Source organism: Antrostomus carolinensis, unplaced genomic scaffold, assembly GCF_000700745.2.
Source record: "Antrostomus carolinensis isolate BGI_N321 unplaced genomic scaffold, ASM70074v2 scaffold14052, whole genome shotgun sequence".
In the NCBI taxonomy this organism is placed as follows: Eukaryota; Metazoa; Chordata; class Aves; order Caprimulgiformes; family Caprimulgidae; genus Antrostomus; species Antrostomus carolinensis.
The window spans coordinates 8,208-33,060 of NW_010300257.1; the positions used below are offsets into that span (position 1 = coordinate 8,208).

General features: G+C 39.9%; 1 protein-coding gene across 1 annotated transcript in view; it reads left to right on the forward strand.

Annotated features, from left to right (window-relative positions):
• PHKA2 (phosphorylase kinase regulatory subunit alpha 2) overlaps positions 1–23,547 on the forward strand; it is a gene marked incomplete at its 3' end in the record, with an annotated part of 27,412 nt that extends 3,865 nt beyond the window's left edge. Inside the window, exons 6-26 of the mRNA XM_010163074.1 lie at positions 2,029–2,127; positions 2,454–2,600; positions 2,830–2,883; positions 3,427–3,549; positions 5,549–5,644; positions 6,299–6,406; positions 7,105–7,183; positions 8,568–8,702; positions 9,873–9,982; positions 12,718–12,862; positions 13,364–13,442; positions 14,326–14,489; positions 14,795–14,968; positions 16,029–16,117; positions 17,145–17,278; positions 18,771–18,927; positions 20,402–20,481; positions 20,730–20,808; positions 20,934–21,063; positions 22,749–22,850; positions 23,429–23,547. Coding sequence (XP_010161376.1) covers positions 2,029–2,127; positions 2,454–2,600; positions 2,830–2,883; positions 3,427–3,549; positions 5,549–5,644; positions 6,299–6,406; positions 7,105–7,183; positions 8,568–8,702; positions 9,873–9,982; positions 12,718–12,862; positions 13,364–13,442; positions 14,326–14,489; positions 14,795–14,968; positions 16,029–16,117; positions 17,145–17,278; positions 18,771–18,927; positions 20,402–20,481; positions 20,730–20,808; positions 20,934–21,063; positions 22,749–22,850; positions 23,429–23,547 — 2,403 coding nt within the window. The remainder of the gene's footprint in view (positions 1–2,028; positions 2,128–2,453; positions 2,601–2,829; positions 2,884–3,426; positions 3,550–5,548; positions 5,645–6,298; positions 6,407–7,104; positions 7,184–8,567; positions 8,703–9,872; positions 9,983–12,717; positions 12,863–13,363; positions 13,443–14,325; positions 14,490–14,794; positions 14,969–16,028; positions 16,118–17,144; positions 17,279–18,770; positions 18,928–20,401; positions 20,482–20,729; positions 20,809–20,933; positions 21,064–22,748; positions 22,851–23,428) is intronic.
• Positions 23,548–24,853: the final 1,306 nt, after the last annotated feature.

Below are 24,853 nucleotides of genomic sequence, written 5' to 3' on the forward strand. Positions count from 1 at the left end.
GTTCTTGGCCACCCCGATGGTTAACTGATTGTATAAGAATTTGTGTTTGGGTGTGAGTGAGTATTTTTTAGTGTAAAATCCTTGTGATAATGGCTTTCATTGAAGGACCTCAGCACCGTCGTTCCAGGGATTGCAAGAAGGGTACCAGGTTCATCGAGCCATGAATCTGATAAGGTTCAGTGAGATGCAGTCTCATAGAGTAGCCTCTGGTTTTCTGTCTCTCTTTCTTAGTTCTCCAGCCCCAGTATTGTCTGTGATGTTTTCATGGTAAGATTAAGTCAGATGTAAATTCTGGAAAACAGCAGAATATCAGTCTAAGATTATTCACAAGTAATGTAGGGAGAGAAATGAGTAAAGATGTACTTAAAAGGAAGTGGATATTTCTGGTTCCCTCATAGCACAAGGTCATGGAGGTACTAAATGAAGCTCAGAAGGCCATAAATGTAAATGTGTAATTGACAGCTACCTTTTTACATGTTGTCTGTCAGTCTAACAGAAGCCAAATATCGTTAAGGCCAAGGGTGGAGTTGCATTTCAATAGGATTTATTAGTTATCAAGATCTTATGTGACTGCAAGAGGGAGAAACTGCTGGTCTTGGCTACACTTTGGTCAAAGAGTGATGGGGCAGTGTCCATGGGGGGAGGTTATTCCTTAGCTGTGCAGTATGAGATCTTTTGCGCTGACAGCCTGGCATGGGTCGCTGTGGTCTCTGCATGACTTCTGGGTGTGTTGAGGTCAGGACAGTCTGCAGGACTCACTGCACAGCTTTGCTTCTCTGTGGCTCTGTGTTCAGTAGAAGTGCTGTTTGGACTGAGAACTGTGGGGGAGCATGCTGGAGGCCCTGCTGCAGAGGGTGAGGTAGATGCTATTCTTCTAAATCTGCCTTGGGAATTCTCCCTCTTAATATTTCTCTCCTGTATCTGCTTTGTGTGGCTGCCCGTGGCAGCAGTACAGCACAGAGCGTACGCCTTTGAGTGGATCTCAGTGCCTTTTCTGCACCATTAAGACTGCTCATGGTCATGGCTGTCAGTTCCTCAGTGGGGCTTTCTTCTGCTGTCAGGAACATCTGCTGCTCTAGGGCCTCACTAGAGAGAGGGGCTCTGCAGTGCCACTAAACCCATGTTTGTGTTGGAAGAAGAAAAAGACCCTTGCCCCGCTGCCGAGAGATAAGGCAAGCTGCGCTGAGCAACCCTTCCTTTGTCAGAGGTTGATGTTACCGTGAAGCTGCAAGACAAAAATGGGCACAGAGCAGCATTCAGTGCTGCTGCAACCCTGTGAATGTGCATTTCAGAAGAAGGCCTTGCTAGCCTGGATTTGACTGTCTGGTCCTTGCTCTCTTCCTGCCACATTCCTTGTGTGGTGCTGCACACTCCACCTCTTCAAAGCCAAGGTTTGTAGCCTGCTAGGTTAAAGTAGGACATCTCAAATGGACTCAGTGATTGAGCTGCTAATGTCTTCACTAGGCAAATGGATTATGGCCAAGAGGTATGAGATGCGGTGACTCATCTGTTGATGTGGAGCATGCTGTGCCTCGGTTGGCTGTGAAGAGAGCAGACATCTCATTTCTTTCCCTTGGGAAGTGATGGCATCAGAAAAGGTGATGCTCTCTTCTCTGGGCACTGGCCTCTGCTGATTCTGGAGTGCCTTGAACAAGCCTTCCTCTTTGAATAGACCTTCAGGCAGGAGGAGTGAAAGGCAACTGAACGTGGGGGCTATTTTGGAATATAGTAAAAGAGAAGCATTTATTACTAAGTACTTTAGATGTTATCTCTGTGGAAGCCCTGCATTGCCTTTAAATTTTAAGATGGGTCACCAACACATCACTCCTGTATCCTACGAGTGGAAAGATAGAAATATTTAGTTTTTCTAAAATATTTTCTAAAATATCCTTTAAAGATGAAAAATGTCTGTGAATCAAACTTCTGTTTTATGTGATTTCCCTCAAAGGATAATCACAGGTGCTACAGTGTATACTTGGCTTAAAAGGCATTTAATGGTTTGGGGTTGTTGTTTGGGTTTTTTTGAAGGCTGCTTTGGAAGCAATTGATGAACTAGATCTTTTTGGAGCTCATGGAGGACACAAATCAGTGATTCATGTTCTTCCTGATGAAGTAGAACATTGTCAGGTAAAAATTAGTCTTCTGTTTCCTTTGCTAGGGGAAAACCCAACACCCTCTCCCTTTTGTTTGTAAATTAGATGTTGATTAACTGAACCAAGGATGTAACATAATAAGCATGGCTTTAGACTGTGCTGGTCACCTCATTTCTAGTAGATCATGTGAAAGTGAGTGGTGTGAAACATTCTTGTATTAACTCAGTTAAAAATAATTATGCAGTGAGTTCTCTGTCAGTTTGCAAATAGTATAGTCTATTCCATTTGCACTTGACATAGTCTTTGGAAGTAGCTAAATTATTTTTACATCCCTCTCTCCTCTGTTCCTGTTTTGCTCAGTCTATACTATACTCCATGTTGCCAAGGGCATCCACGTCAAAGGAGATAGATGCTGGCCTTCTCTCTATCATTTCTTACCCGGCTTTTGCAGTGGAGGATCTAAACCTTGTTAACGTGACCAAGAGTGAAATCATATCCAAACTGCAGGTAAGGATTTCCTTTATTTTTATTTTCCAGAGGGAAAAGCAAATCCTCCCTTTCTTCACCGAAAATCCTGATTAAACAAACTTTGCCAGACTTGGTGCATCTGTGCATGGAGGAGAAGCAGGAAAATCCCTAAGTGACACTTGAAACTCAGCATATACTTTTGTGCTGCTGTTAGTCTGTGGGGAAGAGCAGTGTGTGAAGTTTTCTACAGTTTTGTCTGTTTTCACAGGGCCGCTATGGCTGCTGTCGCTTTCTGCGAGATGGTTACAAGACGCCCAGAGAGGTATTTCTGGTATCTGTTTTCAGTAGATGTTAGGAAGAATTTTATGTCTTGTTTGTAGACATTTTTTGTCTCATTTACATGAAGGGGTGAAGTTCTGTATCACTGTTAAGGCATCTTAGTACCTGGAGGTAATCCAGGTATCCACCCTGGAAATGACACATATCTAAAGGAGACGCAGGGTTTGAAAACCAGTTATTAAAGACAGAATGTAATTTGTAATTCTGTAAGGAATGAAGCTTTAGATATGCTTATGATGCCTAAGGGGAAGTGGTGCCTCTGAGGCATCCCAAAATATCCTTGAACTCGGGCAGAGCCAGGAGTATTTGGGTGACACCTAGATTCTGGGGTTGATTTGTCAGGGGAGTGATCAAGTGAGTTTGAGACTGAATGTGAAAAATAAGTCAAAAGGCTGCATGGAAACAATTTCCAGTGGTTTTATAGGTTTTCTGGGTTTAATTACTTGTGTAAAATAGGCTTCCATTATGATTGGAATATGAGTAACTAATTTAGCACTGTGACTAAATAACATGATTGAATTTCTAGGATCCAAGCAGGCTGCACTATGATCCTGCTGAGCTCAAGCTCTTTGAGAATATTGAATGTGAGTGGCCGGTATTCTGGACATACTTCCTAATTGATGGAGTATTTAATGAGGACAAAATTCAGGTGAGGAAAGGAGAAATTGCTTTCAATGGAAATGCAAATCTATTTAGCCCCAGTATTTTGTAGCTTTATTCTGTATTTGTTTTGGGTATCAGCTGGATACCCCATCAGCAGGGTGAGAGTAGTCTTCGGCCAATCTCACCTTCCTGGGGAGTTCATGACATGGCAGAGGCTGTGGTGTTGAGCACACTGGGACTTTGTTGCACTCCCTCTGCTAGGTTGAGTGGCACTGTAAGCTGGTGTGGTCAAACTGGGCTGAACGGGATTTATTTGCCTGGTTCTGTCTTATCACCAACCTTGATGCCCCCTTTCCAGTTACTTCAAGATGAGACGAGCTTCTTTTTCCCACAACCTATGTGGCTTGGCTGCTGAGAACAAGGTTCATAGTACTTTCAGTCCTCTCATACATTCAGGGAGATTTGGGGTTGGATTATGAGGAGCCATTTCATTTTCACTACTTCCCTAAGTTACTTCATGCCTTTACTGTGTCAAGCATGCAGTGATTAGGGGAGCTAAATTGGTTGTAGCACTCCAAAGGTTATAGTGGCACCTGGAGAGTATTGGTGAATTAAAGAGCAACAAGTAGCCAGGACTAAATGTATTCATACCAAGACTCCTGTAGACTGGTGGCTTGAAGGAAGTAAAAAATACCTGTGATTTTAAATCACCTGGTATGCAGAGGGATGGGAGATTGCTAAACATAACCCCTAAAAATAAAATGGTATCAGAAACAAAACAGAATTTCAGACCAAAAAGCCCTCTTTCTGTACCAGATGTTGTAAATCAAGTGAAATACTTAGTGACACAAGAAATGTCAGTTGCTTTCCTAGACACAGTAAAAATAGTCTGGTGGAGAGAGAAATGGCATTATTTCATGAGGGGGAAAATCAGTAAGTTTACTGAAACTTCAGTCATGTCAATAAAATGCCACTTCACAGAGCAGTCTCTGGACCTTAGTTGGATTATCCCGGGTGGTGTGTACCTGGTGGCCTTTGTGATGTGCAGATGGGCTGTGCTGGGGCATGGTCAGACTGAGCAGTTGCTCCCAGTTCCCACCATTTAAACATAGCTGCCTGAGTCAGTGAGACACTCAGGTGAGTGTCTAGTTTTCCCCAATTACTGCTGCAAACAAGTGGTTGCAATGGTAGCATTTGTTAGGAAAATAAGCACCCTGAGGACTCAGAGTGGAGAAGTGCAGGATGCTGAAAATGTCAGTGTACCATAACAGGAACCTGTGGGTACCTTAGCTTGCCTGTTCCACTGTACTCAGAAAGGGATAGCAGAAATAGAATTCAAGAGGCAGGTGCTGGTAGTGCTTGGAAACAACTTCCCTGTAATTTAAAACTTGTAATGGAATAGTTAAGAAATGGAACTAAGTAAGGGATATGGTAAAAGGAATATTAAATTTCTTTGGTTTGTATCACTCTGGTAGTCCTGTTCATCATTTGTTGTCTAACACACAAGAGCAAGAGGATTTTCTGTTCAGTTAACTTAGGTATTTTTAAACAGATTGAATCTATTTTAAGTTTTCCATGGGGGAAATCTGTTAAGAGAAACTGATTTCCCAATCCTGCAGAGCAGAATTCAGCGTAGACAAATGTGCATGGTAGAAAGGTAACACTGTATATGCCTTACACTTTTAGGGATATTGACAGTCCTGTCATCCATTTCACTGCATCATCCATTGCAGGCTTCATGGAGGATTTGTTCCAGTGGCTTCTTGATAGGAATATGTTAGAAGTTTTGTACTGCAGTAGTGTGCTTTAGATTAAAGATGAGTGTTTGTGTTTCCGAGGCTGATAATGTTGAGATGCTGGAATAGTCTCTGAGAATTTGAACTTGCCATCAGCAAGTCATTATTCCCCCTCCTCCCTTTTTTTCTTTTTTTTTTAATGAACTTTCAGCAGAAAAGTACTATTGGGAAGTACTAAAACTTTAACTGTACTGTTTTGTTTTGCAGACTGTAATGTGAATTCTCACTCTCTTTTAAAAATATTTCCAGGTGCAGGAGTATAGAGAGGCTCTGGAAGGAATACTTATTAGAGAGAAAAATGGAATAGTGCTAATGCCTGAACTGTATGCAGTCCCTCCAGAAAAGGTATTGTGAAAATGCAGCATCCACTTAAGTGTGTAAAGTATAGATAGCAAGATGAATGTCAGTTTTATAGTTTTCCTATAGCTGATAAATCTAAACCAGCAATTAAAAAAAAAAAAAAAAGAGTACTGCACATTATTAAAAACAAAGAGACCTCTCTCAGCTCCTGCTGAGAAATGGTAAGCTTTAGGCTTCCAGATTGTCACCCTTTTTACTTGGGAATCTGGGTGCCAACAGAAATATTAGAGCAGGTCTAAAGTTTTAAATCCACATACCAAGACATATATTTAAGAAGTGCTGATGCTGACTTAGGAACTGAAGCTCAAAGAAGAAATAAACCATAGATTATCCTGCCTGTCTAGTCTCTTGACTGATTCTGCTCTTTCTTTTTCAGAGCTTGTATGTGAGGGAGAAAGAGTTTTCAGAGGGATTAGGGTTTGGGATGAGTGTTTTGTTTGGTTTATTTGTTGTTTTTTTTCTTTTCCCCTCCATCTTTGTAGCCTTAAAAATAAAATCAAGAGATCTGGATGTCAGTTATAATGGCAGGTTAGAAAAGGTAGATGGTAGACCATATTTTTTCAAATACTTCCGTGTTATTGATTGTTCTTCAGAACTTTAGACTAAGTCTATTTTTCTTGCTTATGTGTTTGTTTTCAGGTGGATGAGGAGTATGAAAATCCTCACTCAGTGGATCGTGTCCCAGTGGGAAAGTTGCCTCATCTTTGGGGCCAATCACTGTATATCCTTAGCTGCCTGTTAGCAGAGGTAATTGTTTCTTGGATAGTAGATGAGCTTGTATGTCATTTTGTTTTGAGATAGCTTGGGCTTTAAGTACAGTTTGGTTGACAGGTAGGGGACAATGTGTTTTACAGTAGAAACATGTACATGAACCATGGAGGGGTGACTCTGAGCTTTCAGGAGCTTTTCTTTTGGAATATAGATATGCAATTGTCTGTTTTTAATCAAGCTGAATAAGTTTTCAGATGGAGTGGATATATGGTTAGGCTAGAGGAATATGCCCAGGCTGACTTGGCTGTCCCAGAGACAGGCTTTTGCACTGTTTCAGCTCCACTACACTATGCCTTACTCTGTGGCATAAGATGCCTATGGAGTTGTCCCATATTAGCCATGGACTTATTAAAGGAACCATTTAATATCTCTGTGGAGCTACAGAAAAATTACTGGCCTGGTGAAATTGTGTCAGTTGCTGCAGCTCTAAAATAGGAAATATGGACATGCAGATTGTGTCAGTCATAACTGTTTTCTTGTTCTGAAAAGTATGGCAGCCATTGTTTTTATTGAATGTACTGCTTAGTGGATGGGTTAGAGAAATCAGACTTTTAGTCCTGCTGTCCTGCTAAAATATCAAAAATGGTTAAGATTTCTCCTAGTTGTTATCAGAAGCCTTTTACTTAATTTTTGTTTACTTCCTTTCTTTTTTCTTTCTTTTGCATTTATTCTAGGGATTTCTTGCTGCAGGTGAAATTGATCCCTTAAACAGGAGATTTTCTACTGGATTTAAACCTGATGTTGTGGTACAAGGTAGGGGAGTTTTTTGAACATTCTGTGTGTATTGGATCATGTGATGGCAAAGTCCTTATGTACAGGAGAGAAGACAGACATGTTTAAAAAAAATGTGAATTTTGCATGGGACGTGGGTGCTTTGTGTTACTGTGAGAAGGAAAAAGGGGCTGTTTGCCTAGCTGCCATTTTCCTGGGGGGAAAAGTCATGTTTAACAAACTTTTAAAACACTACTTCTTAAAATTTTAAGACTGGTCAGGGACTGGAGAGTGTCAAACTTAATCTTGTAGTGATAAGGAAAACGTTGGTGGATTCTAGCAAGAAAGGGCAGGAGACCAGTTAGTTTAGTTCAGTTTCTGTGCAGCCCTTTTTCAGAGGAATCAGAGAGCAGTGAGTGGGGAGGATCTCTGTACACAGAAGTGAGACAGCCTGACTTACAGGTGTCTTTTGGCTACTGCAGGGGAGTGGCTTCTTATGTCAATACAGGAACAGCCAAAATCGGAAAATGAAGCAGCAGATAGATAGACACCAGCTGGTCAGGACTTAAAGGCTTTTCAAGGGCCTGTATGGCTGTGGAAAAGCAACCAGCTCATTTATCAGGAGCAGCCTTGGTCAGTGATACTGTGATGTGGGCAGGTGCTTATTTACCCCCTGTTGGTGTCCCACAGGGGTGGCATTTTGCTATTCTGAAGTGCTTAATTTCTAGTAGAAATATAAATGTTTGCTTTTTTTTTTTTTTAGCATTCTTTGGCAAGTATTTCTAATGCAAAGAAGAATACTGAATTATTAGTTCCAAACCAATAAGCCAACTAACATGGGCAAAACCTCAAACAGGACATGAGTTTGGATCAAAGCCTGGATTGTAAATTCCTCTGATTTTGAGACTTTTTTTTTCCTACCTGTGCCATTTTATGCCCTCTGTAACATTTCTTGCTATATAGATAATAGCACCTGTTCCCCATTGACTCGGCTGTGTTGTTATGGTGTGCTGTATTAAAACAATGAAGATTTTAAAATTGGGTTTCCCCTTGTTTTATGGGGGAAAAGCACCATCTACTGAAAGAGACTGTGTGATCCAAACTAGTGGTATTGAAAGAAATCGGAAGAAACTGCTTTGAGCAGGAGGTTGGAGTAGAGACCTCATGACAACTCTTCCAACTTGAATTATCCTGTGGTCCAAAGTGGAGAAAAATGGCAAGATGTTTTGAGAAGCAGGGAGCCAGCATCTGTCTGACATCCTCTTGCAATCCCTTTTGATCTCACAGGCTCATAAATTAAGAAAGAAGTGCGGCCTTTGTGCATTTTGAGTCAACTATGCAGTAGTTGAGAGGGGACAGTAGAGAGAGTCAGTTAAAAAGAGACAAACTTTGGTTCTTACTGCTGTTTTTGTTTTCTGTTATGCAGTAACTGTTTTGGCAGAATCTAATCAAATTAAGAATATCTTGCAAGACCATGGAATCAATGTTCAGAGCATTGCTGATATCCATCCACTCAGAGTGCAGCCAGCTCGCATCTTGAGTAACCTCTACAGCATGCTGGGTAGGTATTTGAACATGGAAACCTCTCTCTGCTGCTCTGCAAGGTATTTTTTAAGCAATCATGCGAAGCCTAACAGAATTAGAACTTCAGTCTCAAACAAGGAACTCCAGCAGGAGAAAAAAAAAAAAGCTTCATTAGAAAAGATGTCCAAAATATAAGTTTCCCTGTGCCCTTAGAGTCAGGCAGAACTGACTCTTCTTATCCTGCAGAACTGCTTCCCCAGAGAAACTGGCTTTAGTTGTTGTGGTGGTTTTTGTTGTGGTTTTTTTGTTGTTGTTTTTTTGTTTGTTTGTTTTGTTTTACCAGGAAGTTTTTTGGAAGCATCCAAAGTAACAGGGCCTTCAAATAAGTCTTACAAAGTGTGCCCTTTACATGGAGAAAGAAAATTGCATATGCTGCTTTTGGGAAAGAATTCATCTTTTTATCACAAAGAACTTTTAACAAATGAAACATTTACAGGGCTTTGCTGAAGCTTACATTTATTTCATAATAATTCATAACAGCTTTCTTTCACCAGTGGGGGCGAGTAGGATGATTTGACACATTGGTGTATTGTTTTTAACAGTGACTTCTTTGGGAATGTTCACAGCGGTATTTTTTCAGGCACGTGATTGTTTGGCTTATATTCCTTGGCACACAGATTCAAGTCAGCTTCTGGCTGCTGGAGCAAAGAGAGCAGTGTGGATCAGTCACTAATAAGCTCTACTGAGAAAAGTGGAGCTTATTAGCCTCATGGAAAGAATGAAGATCTTTTTTTGTGTTTGAGTGTACTTTGTGTTTGGTTTTAGCCTTCTGTGGGCAAGAATTTTTAAGGTTCTGTGGTGAAAGCACTGCAATTTCTGTTGTATGTTGATGGCCTTCTTTTTGAAAGAGCATACCTCCTGTCGTTGGTGGGGAAGCTTTGGATGCTGAGCAGTTACTATAATTAAAAGACCTGATCCCATGGTCAGTGTAGCCATAATTTTTATTTTTAATCAGGCCTTGGAAGAACTCTATCTATTATACTGGTGGTTGCTACAAAACAGACCAGTGTGTAGCATCTAACTCTGTTATCTGTCTTCTGCCTTGATGATACGAATGAAGTAGATCTCCTTGTCTGAAATGTTTGTTGTGGAAAACCACACAGGAAATGTTAGGTGAGACTTTATTTTCTTTCTCTTTTCTTTATAGGCCGGAACACGAACATGAAATTAAGTGGCCGGCCACACCGACACATTGGAGTGTTAGGCACCTCCAAGCTGTATGTGATAAGAAATCAAATATTTACTTTTACCCCTCAGGTGAGCATGTAAATCTGGCAGGGAAATCACTGCTTACTTAATGGCTAATCATTAGTGAGGCACTTTGCTTTTGCGTGCTGTCTGTCTGCTTAGGTAGAGCAGGGCTGATAAAGCAGATTTTCTTTGCTTTGTGGGATTTTTAAGAGCGTTGGGTGATACAGCATGGTAGGAGTGCTGATAAATCTCTCTTCCTTCATAAAGAGTCTGACTTCTTTGGCTTCTAACTTAGGAGAACACAGCAAATCAATAGTACAAAGTTGTTAGTGATCTCTGTCCAAACTAGCATTCTAGCTAATTAAATAGTTTCTCCAGAATTAGGTCACTTAATGTACCTTTCTACTGATAGCTTTGATGGAAATTTTCATTTCACATAAGTGTGCCAAGTACTGTAGCCCCCAAGAGACTAAGATGTAGTCTTTTCATTATATTGTTGAAAGGGTCAGTAGTGCTGAGAAAGGGATGTTCTGTCTTTGTTTTCTGTTTAGTACCTTTTTCAATGTAGATGGAACTTTGAATCCTCCCAGCAATAATGGCTCTTATTTATACATTTAATGAAGTGTGATGCACTTACTTCTGGAGACTTATTCTAGCAGTTGTTAAGTAGAAGGCCAAGAGGTCCCCTACTCTAAATACATGCTGATGGAGCAGGATAAAGAATGCTCACACCCTCCTAAATAGATGTTTGACTAAGGTAGTCTTTAAATTTCAGTGGAAGACATTCAGTGGACTCCATAGATGGCTTCTGCAGTGCTTCATGATGTCCAAACAACATCAGTTTTACTGCAAATAATGTGGCTTCCTTCCCATTCTTCCCCATGTCAGTTGATCACAAACAGCTTTGTAACATATTATTTATTTGTTGTGTTGTTCCCCCACACCAATTTTCACTTTTACAAAGTAGGGAAAATTCCTTAGAGTCATTATTTTTTTCAAAATATTTCTTTGTCCACATCTTACTGTGTAAGCAGGACCTAGTATTCCAGCTGGAATCTTCCCATATATCAAGTATGGACATAATATATTCCAAAATGGCATTTATCTTTGCATCAGCAACACACTGATCCCGCTTACTCCATGTTTGACTAAAACCTCCATAACATTTTCTGTTGTACTTTGTATTTAGATATTTTCCCCTGACTTTTTTGGGGAGAGGTGGAATTAATGTTTAATTTCACCTTCCTGAGGTTAGCAGTTAACTCATCTGTGTTGATTTTGAGTAATGTCCACAAATTTTGTGGTTTTGTAGTTTGTATTTCATCCTGTTCTCTAGTGAAAAAAATGATTAGGTGTGGGGCAAAGGCTGACCCCTCTCATTTAGATACCCTCTCATTCTGAACAATGGTTAATAACTGCCTTTTGAGAACAATTTTTCAAGCAGTTCCACCTCCTCAGATGTTTTTTCTTCAGCTCACCAGTGTGAAAATTTGCACAAGTTGAGAGATGTCAGCCACTTTTTTGTACCTATCATCTAGCTGCTCTCAAAGAAGGAAATTGGACTGGTTTGCTGAGATTGATTTTTGATATGACTGTTTGGCCATCTTTATAATTTTGTAATTACCTTAGCAGTCTCAAATTGGCTTTGTTTTCCTGTGCTTTCAGGCACTGAAATTGGCTTGACTGGTCTATGTTATCCTGGCTCTTCCTTTTTAAAGATGGGCAGTGTGTTTGCTTGTCTCTGGATTTCTGGAACTTGTTCTTCCTGAGTTGTCAAAACTAATTGTGAGTGGCTCAGGGATTGTTTTGGCTAGTTCCTTAAGTTATGTGAAGTAATTTCTCTGGACTTTGACAGCTCGAATGTACGTGCTCTCTAACCTTTTCTTCCCATACTCAGGCTGGTCTCCTATCAGTTTCTTAAAAGCAGTATTACAGGTCATTTCACTACTTTCCTTCTGTCAGTAAAAACAGCATCAGATGCTTCAGCTTATCTGTTTCCTCTCTTCCTGACTCCTTTCTTTCTTTATTAACAGACCTGCAGTTTCTGTATTTTCCTCTTACTTCTGGTGCATTTACAGGATATTTTCTCCTTGACCATTATGTATCTTACTAATTGACGTTTCTTATGCATCCCAGCCTTTCTCTTGCACCCCTCCCCAAGGCTTATGTGCTTCCTTAACTTTTGTTGTGGCTGCTGCTTTGACATACTTCCCATTGTTTGTCCAACTTCCTTGGTTTCCAGCTCCTGAAGTAGCCATAACAGTCTCTTACTGTGGTTCTTGGCTTTCCTGTGTGATGGGAACAGCACACTTTATCATTGTACATTTAATGTACTTCTTTCCACAGTAACTGCCAACTTTCCTGTGTTCTGCTTGACTTTCAGATTGTTCCCAAGAGACATACAGTTACTGTTGCCCAGTCCCCAGTGTGCACTTAAGCCTATTTATTGGTTTTGTTGCTATTATTAGGATTTTCTTCCACATTTAGAGTACTTCTGTCTTCCAGATCATAGATTACTGTAATTCATCACTGGGATGATTCTACTTTATGGATGTTATTGTCTCCTTTTTTTGTTTGTATGGCTTACTTCTTTCATGATCAGCCTGCAAGTGTAAGAAAATGGACTGGACAAGCATGGATTTCTTTTTCACAGTCACAGGCCTTATTAGGTTAATTCATACAGTCTGTGTTGTGGTCAAGAATAGCTCATGTGGCTTTTGTGAATGATTTAAAGGAAGAAATAGAAAAAAATAAGGAGAACACTGGCAGCTGCTGATACGCTGTATTTCTCTCTTCTCTAGTTTACTGACCAGCATCACTTCTATCTGGCTCTAGACAATCAGATGATTGTGGAGATGCTCAAGACAGAGCTGGCTTACCTCACTTCTTGTTGGAGGATGACAGGGAGACCAACCCTGACGTTTCCCATCACCCACACAATGCTTGGTAAACTTAATTTTCTCTGTTTCAAGCAGAGTACATTACTGCAGGAAAGTAGGATGGAAGTTGGTTTGAGAGGAGACAGGTGGCATGACTGTTTCAACATCTGAGTTTTAACATCAGAAGTACAGTTTAACTTTCTCAAGTGTATGCTGAATTTGGGCGACATGGTAATATTTCATTTCGGTTTTACTTCCCCTTTATAGCCTTGTATCTCCCCATCATCTCCATACTATTTCTGTCCAAAGAAATTTGATAAAAATTCCTTTGGAATTTGTCTTGAGTGGGTTGTTTTTCTCTTGAGAAATCTCTTTGGAACTTGTCTCAAGGTTGGTTTTTGTTTGCTCATTTGTTTGAGGTCTTTTGAATAAGCTAGTATTGATAGCAGTTGTGGATTCTATTTTTTATTTTTTTATTTACAGAAAACACCCAGTAATACACTTTATTTGTACATGATAATTTAAGAATATGTTGGTAAGCTTCAACTCTTCCATTGTTCTTTTTTAGTTGATGATGGTACTGACATTCATCCAGCAGTTCTTGGCACCATTAGAAAACTGGAGGATGGTTATTTTGGAGGTGCAAGGTAATGTCAGAACTCCCAAAGGATTCTCATTATTTTTTTAATTAAATCCTATAAAAGCCTCAGTTTTTAACTTGTAATAGTGTACAGACTTTGTACTGGAACTCTGCAGAGAGAGAAGTTTCAGCTTTAGTTATTATGTGGCAATCAGGAGGTAGCTGGACCTCAAATGCAATGGGAAAGATCTGCCTCCCAAGAGGTGTACTGTCTCTGACTGCCATTAATGGATAAGGAAAAACAAATGTCAGACCTTTGGAAACACAAAAACTTGATCTTGGCTGGGCTTCTGGTTTTAAGTAATATCTTTGACAATAATTGTACATGTTTTAAACGTTAATTACATGCAGTACTTGTAAGCTTATGTGTTCCATTCATCTACATATAAAAGCAATTTAATATGATGCCACAGTACCTCCCTATTCTCTTTCTGCTTACCCTCTCTCAGTCAGTGTCTTCCTCTGACAATCAGATGTTCTTTCTGGTTTTTAGCAGCACTGCAGTTCTGTGAGAAGATGCTGCTGTTCATGGGAACTTCTCAGTCCCTGTTCTCATGCTTTACACTTGGAGTTTAGGTCTTTGTTCAGGGTCTCTCTTCATATAAACATACAACACCCTGCATAATTAGGCTTTGAGTTAGGTCTGTAGGTGTTACCATAACACAGTTAAGTTCAATTAGTAGCTAGAGCATTAAGTACTGAGCTGGATCTGTAACTATTGTTTTGCATTTGTTTTTCTCAGTACCAGTTATCTGCTGCTTTGTAGTTACCAAAGGTGGATTTAACAGTAGATCTTATAAATTTTGGAGGAGTTTTTATGAGCTCAGTGAGCATTAATCAGTATCAAAATTGTGGATATTAATGCTTTTGGCATGTGTTCCTGTTTGCAGGGTGAAGATAGGCAAGCTATCAGAATTTCTTACCACCTCTTTTCATACGTATCTGAGCTTCCTGGATCCAGACTGTGATGTAAAACTGTTTGCTGACCCTAAGGAAGGCCGTAATAGTCCTGACAGTGAATATGGAGGCTATCCAGCAGACTTCTGTGAAAAAGGTAGTGCTTTTTCACTTTCTGTCAAATTCTACCAGCAGAGCCTGAGTTTACCTACAATGCAGAATCTGTTTTGTGCACAGTTCATAGTCATTCCATTTTCTCATGTGTCAGTCTAAGAACAGTACATGCATGACTTAAGAAAGAAAAAAAAGTCTTCAGCTAAAAATGTCTTGCTTATGATACTCTTGCATTTTTGTGTGCCCTTCTATATAAGCAGGAATAGAGTGGTGTGTTTGAAAAAGAAGGAACTAATAAGTTATGTTTTTACCTTTAATAAACCTTTTATTTTATGTATGTCACACTAGAAAGCCAGGATGAGCTGGATCAGTATATAAATGACGTCCTGCAGAGTACAGCACTGAAGTCATACCTGCCTCCAACCTCAAAGACTGCGAGTCAACCACCTGTGTTCAGTGCAAAGCATTCCACAAAAGAAATACTGTCAATAATGGCCAAGACAAAGGGCTTGGAGGTTCCAGGTATTTCTCCTCACTGTTTATTTAGTGGTAATAATAGAAAACCTGTTTTGAGTCCTAAAAGGGGTAAGTCCAAGTATTTCGAAATTCTGCAATTTCAAAAGACCTGGTGGCACAAGTATGTTGTATTTGTCAGAAATAAGAATGAGTCCAAAGTTGTTCCTGCAGTGTTCCCACAGTATCCCATATCTTGGTGTATACATAGATAACCTGATATGAAATGTAACATTTAAGCAAAGCTAATGCTATGGAAACTGGTGCAGCTTCTCATTTGGATAGAATTTTAGAGCCTGAGTCAGTGAATTCATTTTTATTGTCTTTATATAAACAAAGGCAGACAAATTGTACTTTCTTATTTTAATAAAGTTGTGGTGAGATGAAATGTTTCAATGACAGAAAAACATAAGTACGCAGATGTACTTTATAAATTTGAAAAAACAAACGGACTAGAGAGGGAGGACAGTGTTCTTAATTATGCTGTATTTCTAATAGACTGATTGGAGGATTTACACCAAAATAATGCTTTGACTGAACTTGCAAATAGATTCCAACATATGCAGTGTTTTATATGTATGTAATGTTCAGGGCCCTGGCTAAGGGAAGGCTTCCCTTAACTTTAGTGTGTATTAATAACTTTCAAGCTTTTTTGTTAATCTTTTCTCCCATTTTCCTATGCCACGTCACCTGGTCCTCTGTTAACTTCGTATGTTGAATTTAACAGAACATTAGCCTGCATTTGCCATTATCACTTTAATTATGGTATCTTACCAGTTAGACCATTTTCTCCACATACTTCCTGTTAAAATGTTTAAAACACTTAGCAGGGTCTGGTCATTGGGCTATAGGATTTCTGAGGCATGGGCTGTCATAAGAGGTATCAGTTGAGCATGTACAACCTGAGCCTTTGACATGCTAATCTCAGAAGTGTTTCGTCTGTATTTTGACTCTTAGAGGTATTTCTGTTGTTTTCACAGTTGCTGTATAGTTGCTTCATGTAAGTGTTTTAAATTTTTGTGTTACCAAAACTTACTTTTTTTTTTTTCCTGATGACTTTGCTTTCCAGCTGTGTCTATGTCTCTTCCCACTAAAGTTCTGAACAGACACAGGAAGTCTCTCAATCTTGTTGACAATCCCCATTTCTTTGAGACAAAGGTAAGCTGTGGGAAATTTTTGTGCTTCTGGGACCCGATTCTGTGGCCTTTCCTGTGTTTCCCAGCCAAACCCTGTACTAGTTCTCATTTTCCTTCACAGACAAGCCATTCTGCCTGAGGCACTGCATAGCCCTTGTTCTGGAATTTATTTTTTGGCTGGGTGAAGGCTTTTTGGTTAAATAGACATTATCTAGTGGAAAAAATCTAATTGTGTGTGCCAAACAGAAAATAATATAATAGGTGTTTATTATTAAAGGACAAAGGTTCAGTCATTGTCTTAAGTTCTAACTGAACACACAAAGGGAAGGATGGGATGTTCACAGCCTTTAGAGGTATTCTCCAATAAATGCTACTTATAGTAATGTCTGGGCAGGAGGGGAGTGTGTGAAAGGACAGGTGTCCTTAAGGCACCACCCTCCTGAAGGATTCTGCTCTACAGGCTGTTAGTGGAAACGGTATTTTAGGACTCCATAAACTGCTGAATAGCTTATTAAACAAAACTTCTCTTCATCCAAGAACTCACCACAGGATTGCATCATCTGATTAGTTAGCGTGTTAATTTCATAAGCTTGGAAAGTTTATGATGGCAACATCGGCATTCATAAAGCACCACGTATATACAGGTTAGAGAGAGAACTCAAAAAGCTCTAAATTATTTCTGCTAAAAAAAGGTATCATCCTTCTGCCTTTCTCTTTCCAAGCAACGGTATATTAACAGGAAAAGCATAGAAATAATTTGGTTTCCTTCTTTTACAAAATATTTTTTGTTTTGTCAAAAAAAACATTTTCCTTGTTGATTGAACCACAACTAGCGACTAAGTTCCATTCCAAGTGTTGTGTTTTCCTGGGACAAGTCTGTTTTTTATGTCTGCAGTAGTCTGACAAGAACTACATGATGTGCCTGTATTTCAAGTGCAGAGTTACTTTGCTTGTCTTTTGTATTCGTTAATGGGAGGTTACAGTTTGAATTTGATCGACTTCTTTTTCAAGATCATTTATTTGATTTTTTCATCTGTCTTTATTATCAGGACCATGAAAATGTTTTACGTGTACCTGAAGATGCTCATGGTGATTTGGATTGCAGGAAACTTGTTGAGCAGCTGAAGGAATGCCCATCGCTCCATGATCAAGCAGATATTTTATATATCTTGCATATACTAAAGTGAGTTGTCCGAGTATAAACTTCAGCATGTTTATAGTCAGTCACAACTATCTGATTATTGCTGTGCAAAAGCTTTCCACTGCTCAGGATTGTGTTTTGAGGGGAGAGGTTAAAATATTTTGTACTTCAAAAGGAATATTTTCAGTTTGCTGGATTGTATAAATAATTTGGATGCAAAAAACACTTGTGCAAATTTCAGAGTTGATTGTCACACAACTGCGAACCCATACAGGCGAAATGCACAAATCCTTTACATGAATGAACATACCTTGCTGGGTTTGTGCCACGCTGTTAAGTTCACGAAGATTTGGTGTGATTTTTTTACAAAACAAAGGAAGTGGAGGGAAATTTCATCTTTTAATTTTCTAGCTAAAAGCAAAATGCGGTTTTAATGAGTAGTCACCATTTTTTCCTCTCATCCCTCGGCATGCTGAAGTGCTCTCCTGGCTAAAACTAACTCAGTGCTCTTCAAAACATTCTTGGAAACAGTCTAACTGATCTGCTGAGGTTAGTAAACAACTGCTCATGAAAGAGGTTTGATGGGAACAAAATGCAAATAGAAACCAATTGAATCATCTTATAAAGTGCATTTATTGGGCTTTTTTTCCTATGCAGGAGATTACTGCCAGAATCTGGCAGGACATTAGCTTTGGGTGCAAAGGCAAGCATGTGCTTATCACAGATGGTCTTCCTTACTGCTACAGAGACTGTATTTTTTCTGTTTTAGTCTTTCTCCTGTGAGGACCTCTGCTTTGATCTTTTCGTTTTCCCAAGGAGAATGTTCAGCAGCCTCTCTTAAAGAGCAAAAGAAATCCTGAAAAAAATATTTTTGTTGTTTAACTGCATGTAACACCTTTCATGTCCTGTTCTGAACTTGTTTCACTTGGGAATCTCTGTTGGGCAGGCAGGTGGACTTCTGGTGGATTCTCTTCCTCTAGTGGGAGCTGAAAGGTCATTCTGTGATGCTCCAAAACATTGTCAACAAGAAGCCGTAATGCAGTGAGTTTCAAAGCCAGGAGAGGAACAGAAGTCTCCTTTGCCTTTTCAGTAATGGCGTAAGCAGTGCGGAGGCTTCGTTGGTAGCTAAGAAAGAGGCAGGGCCACGCCGAGGCATCTGAAAAATGTGTGTGGTCTTCAGTAGTACTGAAGTCGTTGTTGAATTCTGCTCTGAAAAAGCACCAGATAGAGTGTTCCTCCAGCAGACTGCCTGTGTGCACGCTCAGTTTAAAGCCTGGTGGGAAATCCCTTGAGTGGTTTCTTTGAAGTCACAGGCTCATGGCTTAAATGAGTGCTCCAGTTAATATGGAACTTCCTGGTATCAAGACATTTCATCTACACATAACCAGTCTCTGGTGAAGGCCTACATGTCCTTGTACTACTTGAGCCTGTGCCAAAATGAGCAGTTTGATCCAAATCAGGCTGCTCTTGTGGTAAGGTTAAGCAGGGTAGTGTTCTATCTGGTGGAAATTACCTTCTGTCTCTTTTCTGGCAGAGGCGCTGACTGGGACACAGAGCTGGGTGGACAGTACGGCGTCACTGTTCATTGCCTGCTCAACGAGCTCTACAGAAAGGCAGGCCTCAATCAGGAGTGGGGCTTGATCCGTTATATTTCTGGTATACTCAAGAAGAGAGTGGAAGTCCTGGCTGAGGTATGAAATATATTTAATGGTGTTTCAGTTTCCTGCCTGGAAACAAGAGAGAAAACAACCAGTTTGCCAGTGCGGCTGGTGCTTGACTTCTTGTCATCTTTATTCGTGTGTAAACTTCAGTTGCTTTTCTGATCTGAAATCTTATTACGACATCTTTACCATTCATCTGTACTGCGAACTGTGCTAATGTTGGCATGGACTGAGAAGGTCACACTGTAAATGATTGTGAAGGCTTCATTTCATCTCTGTTAATAAGAGAAGCTTAATCATGTGCTCTGAAAGCTGTAGTTGTCATTGCTATGGTGACAGCCTGAACAGTTTTGGAGCACCAGTACGTCATGGTGCTGAAAGTGATGCTAAAACATGGCCTGACCGTACCCGTCGCGTTGGGCAGACGGTCTGCTCTGTGAGTGTATGTGGATGTACAGAGGCATTACAATATCTGTGACTATTTAATGGTAACAAGAAAGAGCCACTGTAAGGGTAAAAATTTGATTTTGAAATTAGCAGAAATGTTTCCACTCAAATACTCTAAAGTATTTGTTTAATTTCCTGCTTATACTTGCGTATTTCTGTAAAGCTCTTTCTCTAATTCCTGACCATTTTCAAAGCTTTGACTCTCACACCTAGGATGCACTATTTTAGTGACAGTCATATCTGTGGGGAGCACTTTGTGATAATTGCCCTGCATGGTACTTCATTAAGCCAAGTCTTTTCCATCCTCAAGACATGATGGACAAGCAGTACAGATGTCCTCGCAGACAGCTGTGTGTTTTAAATTTTGAAGATACTGACAACGGATTGTGTAGGAAAAGAGCAAAGATGATCTGTTTTGTTCCACATTTAGGAAACAGACTCTTAAAAATCAGAGGAACATTGCTTTGTGAGGTGTTTGATTCAGGATGCTAAAACAGGTAAACTGAACACCCACTTGTGAAGATGATCAACATAAAAGAGCAAAACACTGTAGGAAACACTGATTTCAGAATGTGTCAAGGTGGCTAATTCGGAAATGTGATACAGTATGTTCTGTGGTTTTGGTTTGTTTTTTTTTTTAAAGAGTTATTTATTTAAGATGTATTAAGATACATTTCTAAGAGATATGTTAGTACACCAAGTTTTTCGTTGATTCAAAATATTTTTGTCCTAAATAAAGAACAAATCCTTATCTTATGATAAAGGATAAAGTCCTTTATTGATCTGCTAGCCTCACTGGAGTCCCTAATCATTATGTTGCTGATTTCACAGAGTGAGCAGGAAGCAGGATTTCAGCCTGGGCAGACTCTCATAGTCCTGTTGACCTCAGGGGATCTTTGGCAACTAGTTAACAGTGTTCTGCTGACCCTGCCTGTGGTAATTAATAGAAATGTACTTGAAAATTGCTCAAGAAATGCTTCATCTTCAGGAATTAAAAGCTGTATCACTTCCACATGACTCAGAGAAAGGTCTCTTGCTTTCTGTTGCATTGTGATAGGCATGCACAGACCTTCTGTCGCACCACAAGCAACTTACAGTGGGCTTGCCTCCAGAACCCCGCGAGAAAATCATTACCACGTAAGTTGAAGCTCTGCCTCAGTTACAGAAGCAGCCTGCCCTTCGGCTTCCTGCTGGTACCGTTCTGCTGCTATCATCTTGTTCTAAAACTTACTCCTCACCTTCAGAAGGAATTGCAGCAACCCAGGCAGAATTGTAGGCACCTTTGCAGTGCAAATATGCTTCTGGGTGACTTGCTTCCAGTGCATGTTCAAGAGGTCAATAGCAGGTGCCCGAGTCACTGCTGACTGTGGTTTGCCTCCTTGCAGCCCGCTGCCACCTGAGGAGCTCGCAGACCTGATTTATGAAGCGAGCGGCCAGGACATCAGTATTGCAGTCCTGACACAGGTATGCTGCACGTGTAAAAAGAGTTCTTCCAGCTGTGCCCACTGTGGCACCAGCGTTTGCTCTGTGACTGGGGGACCCAAGATGACCCACTCTGAACGGGTGCCCTTATGGATTTGTCCTTACAGGAAATAATTATGTACTTGGCGATGTACGTCCGGTCGCAGCCTAGTCTTTTTGTGGAGATGCTCAGGCTCCGCATTGGTCTGATAATTCAGGTGATGGCCACTGAGCTGGCTCGGAGTCTGAAATGCTCAGGTAAGAGCAATTTGATCATAAGGGTGCTTATGGCGTTATTTCTGCTTCACCTCAGTGGCTGATTTTTCATTTATATGTGTTAAATCCTTTTATTAACTTCTTCATTCGTCATGCACAACTACAAACTTTGAAAATAACTTCTCTTCTTTAATTAATGAAAGCTTCCTGCTGCCCCCTCATCCCCCAGTTATTCAAACTGAGGTGGATATTAAATACTTAAGGCCCCTGTCTTTCAGAAAGTGTGTGAAGTCCAGGTCATCCAATTGCACATGTGTGTGTATTTAGGAACCCAGTGCCACTCATGTCAGTGAGAGTTGGGACCGTAGTTATCTTCTGAATATTGGAGCCTTAATTCATACATCTGGTAGTTTTTATTCAAAGTAACTTCTGATCTTCTTCCTTTTAAATGTAAACCTTCTCCTTTGGAATATGCTTAGTTGAAAAATATTTGCTGTTTACATTTCAGCTGTAGTGGTATGTAATTTTGCCAGGAGGTCAGTAAAAAAATTCTTACAGTATAAATGAAATACATGCAATAAAACAAGAATTAAGTAACAAACAGATGATTCAAGGCAAAAAGGTTTTAAAACTCATTTTGGAAGAGGAAAGTGAAACCAGAGTGGAATCATGACCGAAGAGAAATCTGAAAAATCATTGAAGAATATTCCACATCAGTGGAATTTAAAGGGGTCAGAAGGAGAAGTCATGAAGAGTAATCAGTCAAGTTAATGTGACAAATACATACTCAAATGCTGATACTTAGGAGCATGATTTGGGCCATATTTTTGTTAGCTCTTGTTACCCTTTCTAATGCCCTAGCACACCCTGAAGGGGATAACTTTGTGGAAGTGTATTTTCTGGCCCCCCCGGGTTTTCTCCCTCCTGGAGTGAAGTGTGAGTCCCTGTTAGTTGGTTAGATGGAGCTCACCTTGGACACTGCTGCTCTCTGACTAACCTGAGGGCTGCCACTGGGGAGTGGCAGGTTTCTGCCTCAGGAGGAGTTGACAAAAGGAGACAAGTAATTTTCTGGGATAATTCTGTTTCTGTATGATGAGTGCACAGAAAGCCCTGCTTCCCCCAAAGCTGTAGCTGAGTAGTGGAAGCTGCTTTATTCACAGTGCAAAGCCTCTCTTTTCTGAGGCCCTGGGCTTAATGGCTGCATTTTCCACGTTTTCTTACGGGAGATGCGTCTGTGTACACACATGTGCTCTTGCCTATCTATGTGCTTTTTGTTTCTCTCACTTAGAAGCATGATCCTTTAATCAAATAAAACACAAGCCTTCCCCATGCATGCCTTTCTCTATGGGATAACTCTGGCTCTGTAATTTAGATCTGCATGTCATCTGCTGTTGGGAGATGGCTCTAATGCCTTTCCAAGCAATCTTCCTCTACAAAGGAGCAACTACTTTCTCACCATCAGCTTCAGTGAGATTTCGCACGAGGTGCAGCCTACTGTTCACTAACACAAATAGCATTATTTCCATGCAGTGTGTGTTGTTTAGTCTTGAAATTTATTTTCTTTGAACTCTACATAGGAATTATTTTTTTAAAGGAAGCGCTAACCACAAGGGAAATGTGACTGAACTTAATTCGGTCAGCAATCCACCTAGGGAAAAACTTATAAAGCAACTTATAGTGATGTTTGTCCTTTTTTGTTTGGTTGGTTTTGTTTTGTTTTTGACTAGGTGAAGAAGCTTCAGAGAGTTTGATGAATCTAAGTCCCTTTGATATGAAAAATCTCCTACACCATATTCTCAGTGGAAAAGAGTTTGGCGTGGAAAGAAGCTGTAAGTTGTCCACTTGGGTGCTTGTATATGTTAAGTAATAACTATCAATACAAAGTTAGATTGTCTTTTAAGTAGTAACTATAAATACAAAGTTAGATTGTCTTATAAGTAAGAATTTACCTTCTTGGCATGTAAAATAGAGGTATAGGTGAGGTATTAACCGTGGAAGACCCGTACCTATGTATGTCTGCTGTGAAATAAACAAAACATGTATGATATAAGCTGTCCTGCACTGAAATAAGGTTGTATCAAGTTTTAACTGATAGGAAGGCAAGCTTTTATAGTGAAGAAATTTTATATGACCAGAATGAGACCATAAAAAGGACATATCTAACCTGCCTTTAAGGAGCATATCTGTGATGGCCAGGTTTTCCAGAGTTTTGGAAAATCCAAATATGGATCTAGGCCCCTGAGTTGATGCAATCAGGTTTGAACTATTGATGTGATTTGAAAGGATGCTGTCACCAAGAGCATTGTACACTTGTGAAAGGATGTGCTTTTATCTTTAACTTCTAGATAAAATTTCATCTGTTTTTCTACCGCCTAGAATTTTAAAAATGTCCATTTGCTTCTTTTAGTGCGACCTGTAGATTCCTCTTCATCTAGCCCTGCAATTTCTATTCGTGAAATGGGGCATTCTGGAGCAACCAAAACAGAAAGAAGTGGTATTACTAAATTGAAGAGTGAGATGAAGCAGGTGAGGGTTTTCATCAATACTCATCAGAAAGTGCAGCTGTTCTGATACTGTGTTATGTTAGATTCTTGTGTGTTAATTTTAGGAGACTATTTTTAATGCCAAATAGATTGTTGGTAAATGACAGAAGTTTCCAAAGATCCATTTATTTAAAGCTGATCACTAAATAGAAAGCAGTAAAGGGATGTTTCTTCTAAAAATGTTCTTCCTTTTGTGTTCTTGTTTCACATGCTGAACATAGAAGAATTTGAACAAACTTTAATGCACTCATGGCATCAACTTATTTAAAATAGCTCTTTAATCATCTTTAGCTAAGGAAAGGTCAGATGTACAAAGTGAAGTTTTCATGCAAACAGTGTTCATTTTTAAGCTCTGCACAAGTTGCTAGTGTGGTCCACGGGCCTTTTGGAAAAGACATACTTGGAAAAGAAATCTATCTTTGTTTTCTTGCTGTTTTGTTTCTTCGGGAGTGGAGGATGATTGCTGCTAGAACATATATATATATATATTTAAGTTCAGTACATTTAAGCACAGAGCTGCTGAGCAGCCTATGGAGAGATATAGAAAATACCTCAAAAATATTCTGAGTGGATGTGACTGATGGTTTTGTTGCGAGTGGTTTTGATTTCTCTTTTTTAGTTTTTCAATTAGTAATTTGCTTTTGCTCTAGATGAATAGGAGGGTAGTGATCAAGTGAAATACATTTAAAAGAATGATAGCTTCATTTTCTTCAGCCTGGAGAAGGCTCCAGGGACACCATATTGTGGAGCTTCAGTGTACAAAGAAAGGTAGAGAGAGACTTTTTGCCAAGGTCTGTTATGACAGGACAAGGGGCAGTGGATTTAAACTGAAAGAGGGTAGATTAGAATGGGACATAAGGAAGAAATTTTTTACAATGAGAGTGGTGAGCCACTGGAGCAGGTTGATTAGCGAAGTTGTGGATGCCCCATCATTGGAACTGTTCAAGATCAGGCTGGACTGAGCTATGAGCAACCTGATCTAGTGAGAGGTGTCCCTGCCCACAGCAGGGGGTTGGATTAGATGACCTGTAAAGGTCCCTTCCAACCCAAACCATTCTATGATTCTGTATGAGAACAAATTTTAAAAAGACTGTGTCTTCTGAGAGTTTATCAAGCCCAAGTCATTCAATCTGAGGCCGTTTCTTTCAGTTTCTGAGGAAGCACGTGATGTTTTCCTTTAATTGTATGAAACAGATTTACTCGATAGCCTTCAGAAAAGAGTGCCATTTCTGCGTGGTCTTGGCACAGAGCATATGATGGTGACATCTGGGCAGGAACAACCCCAGGTT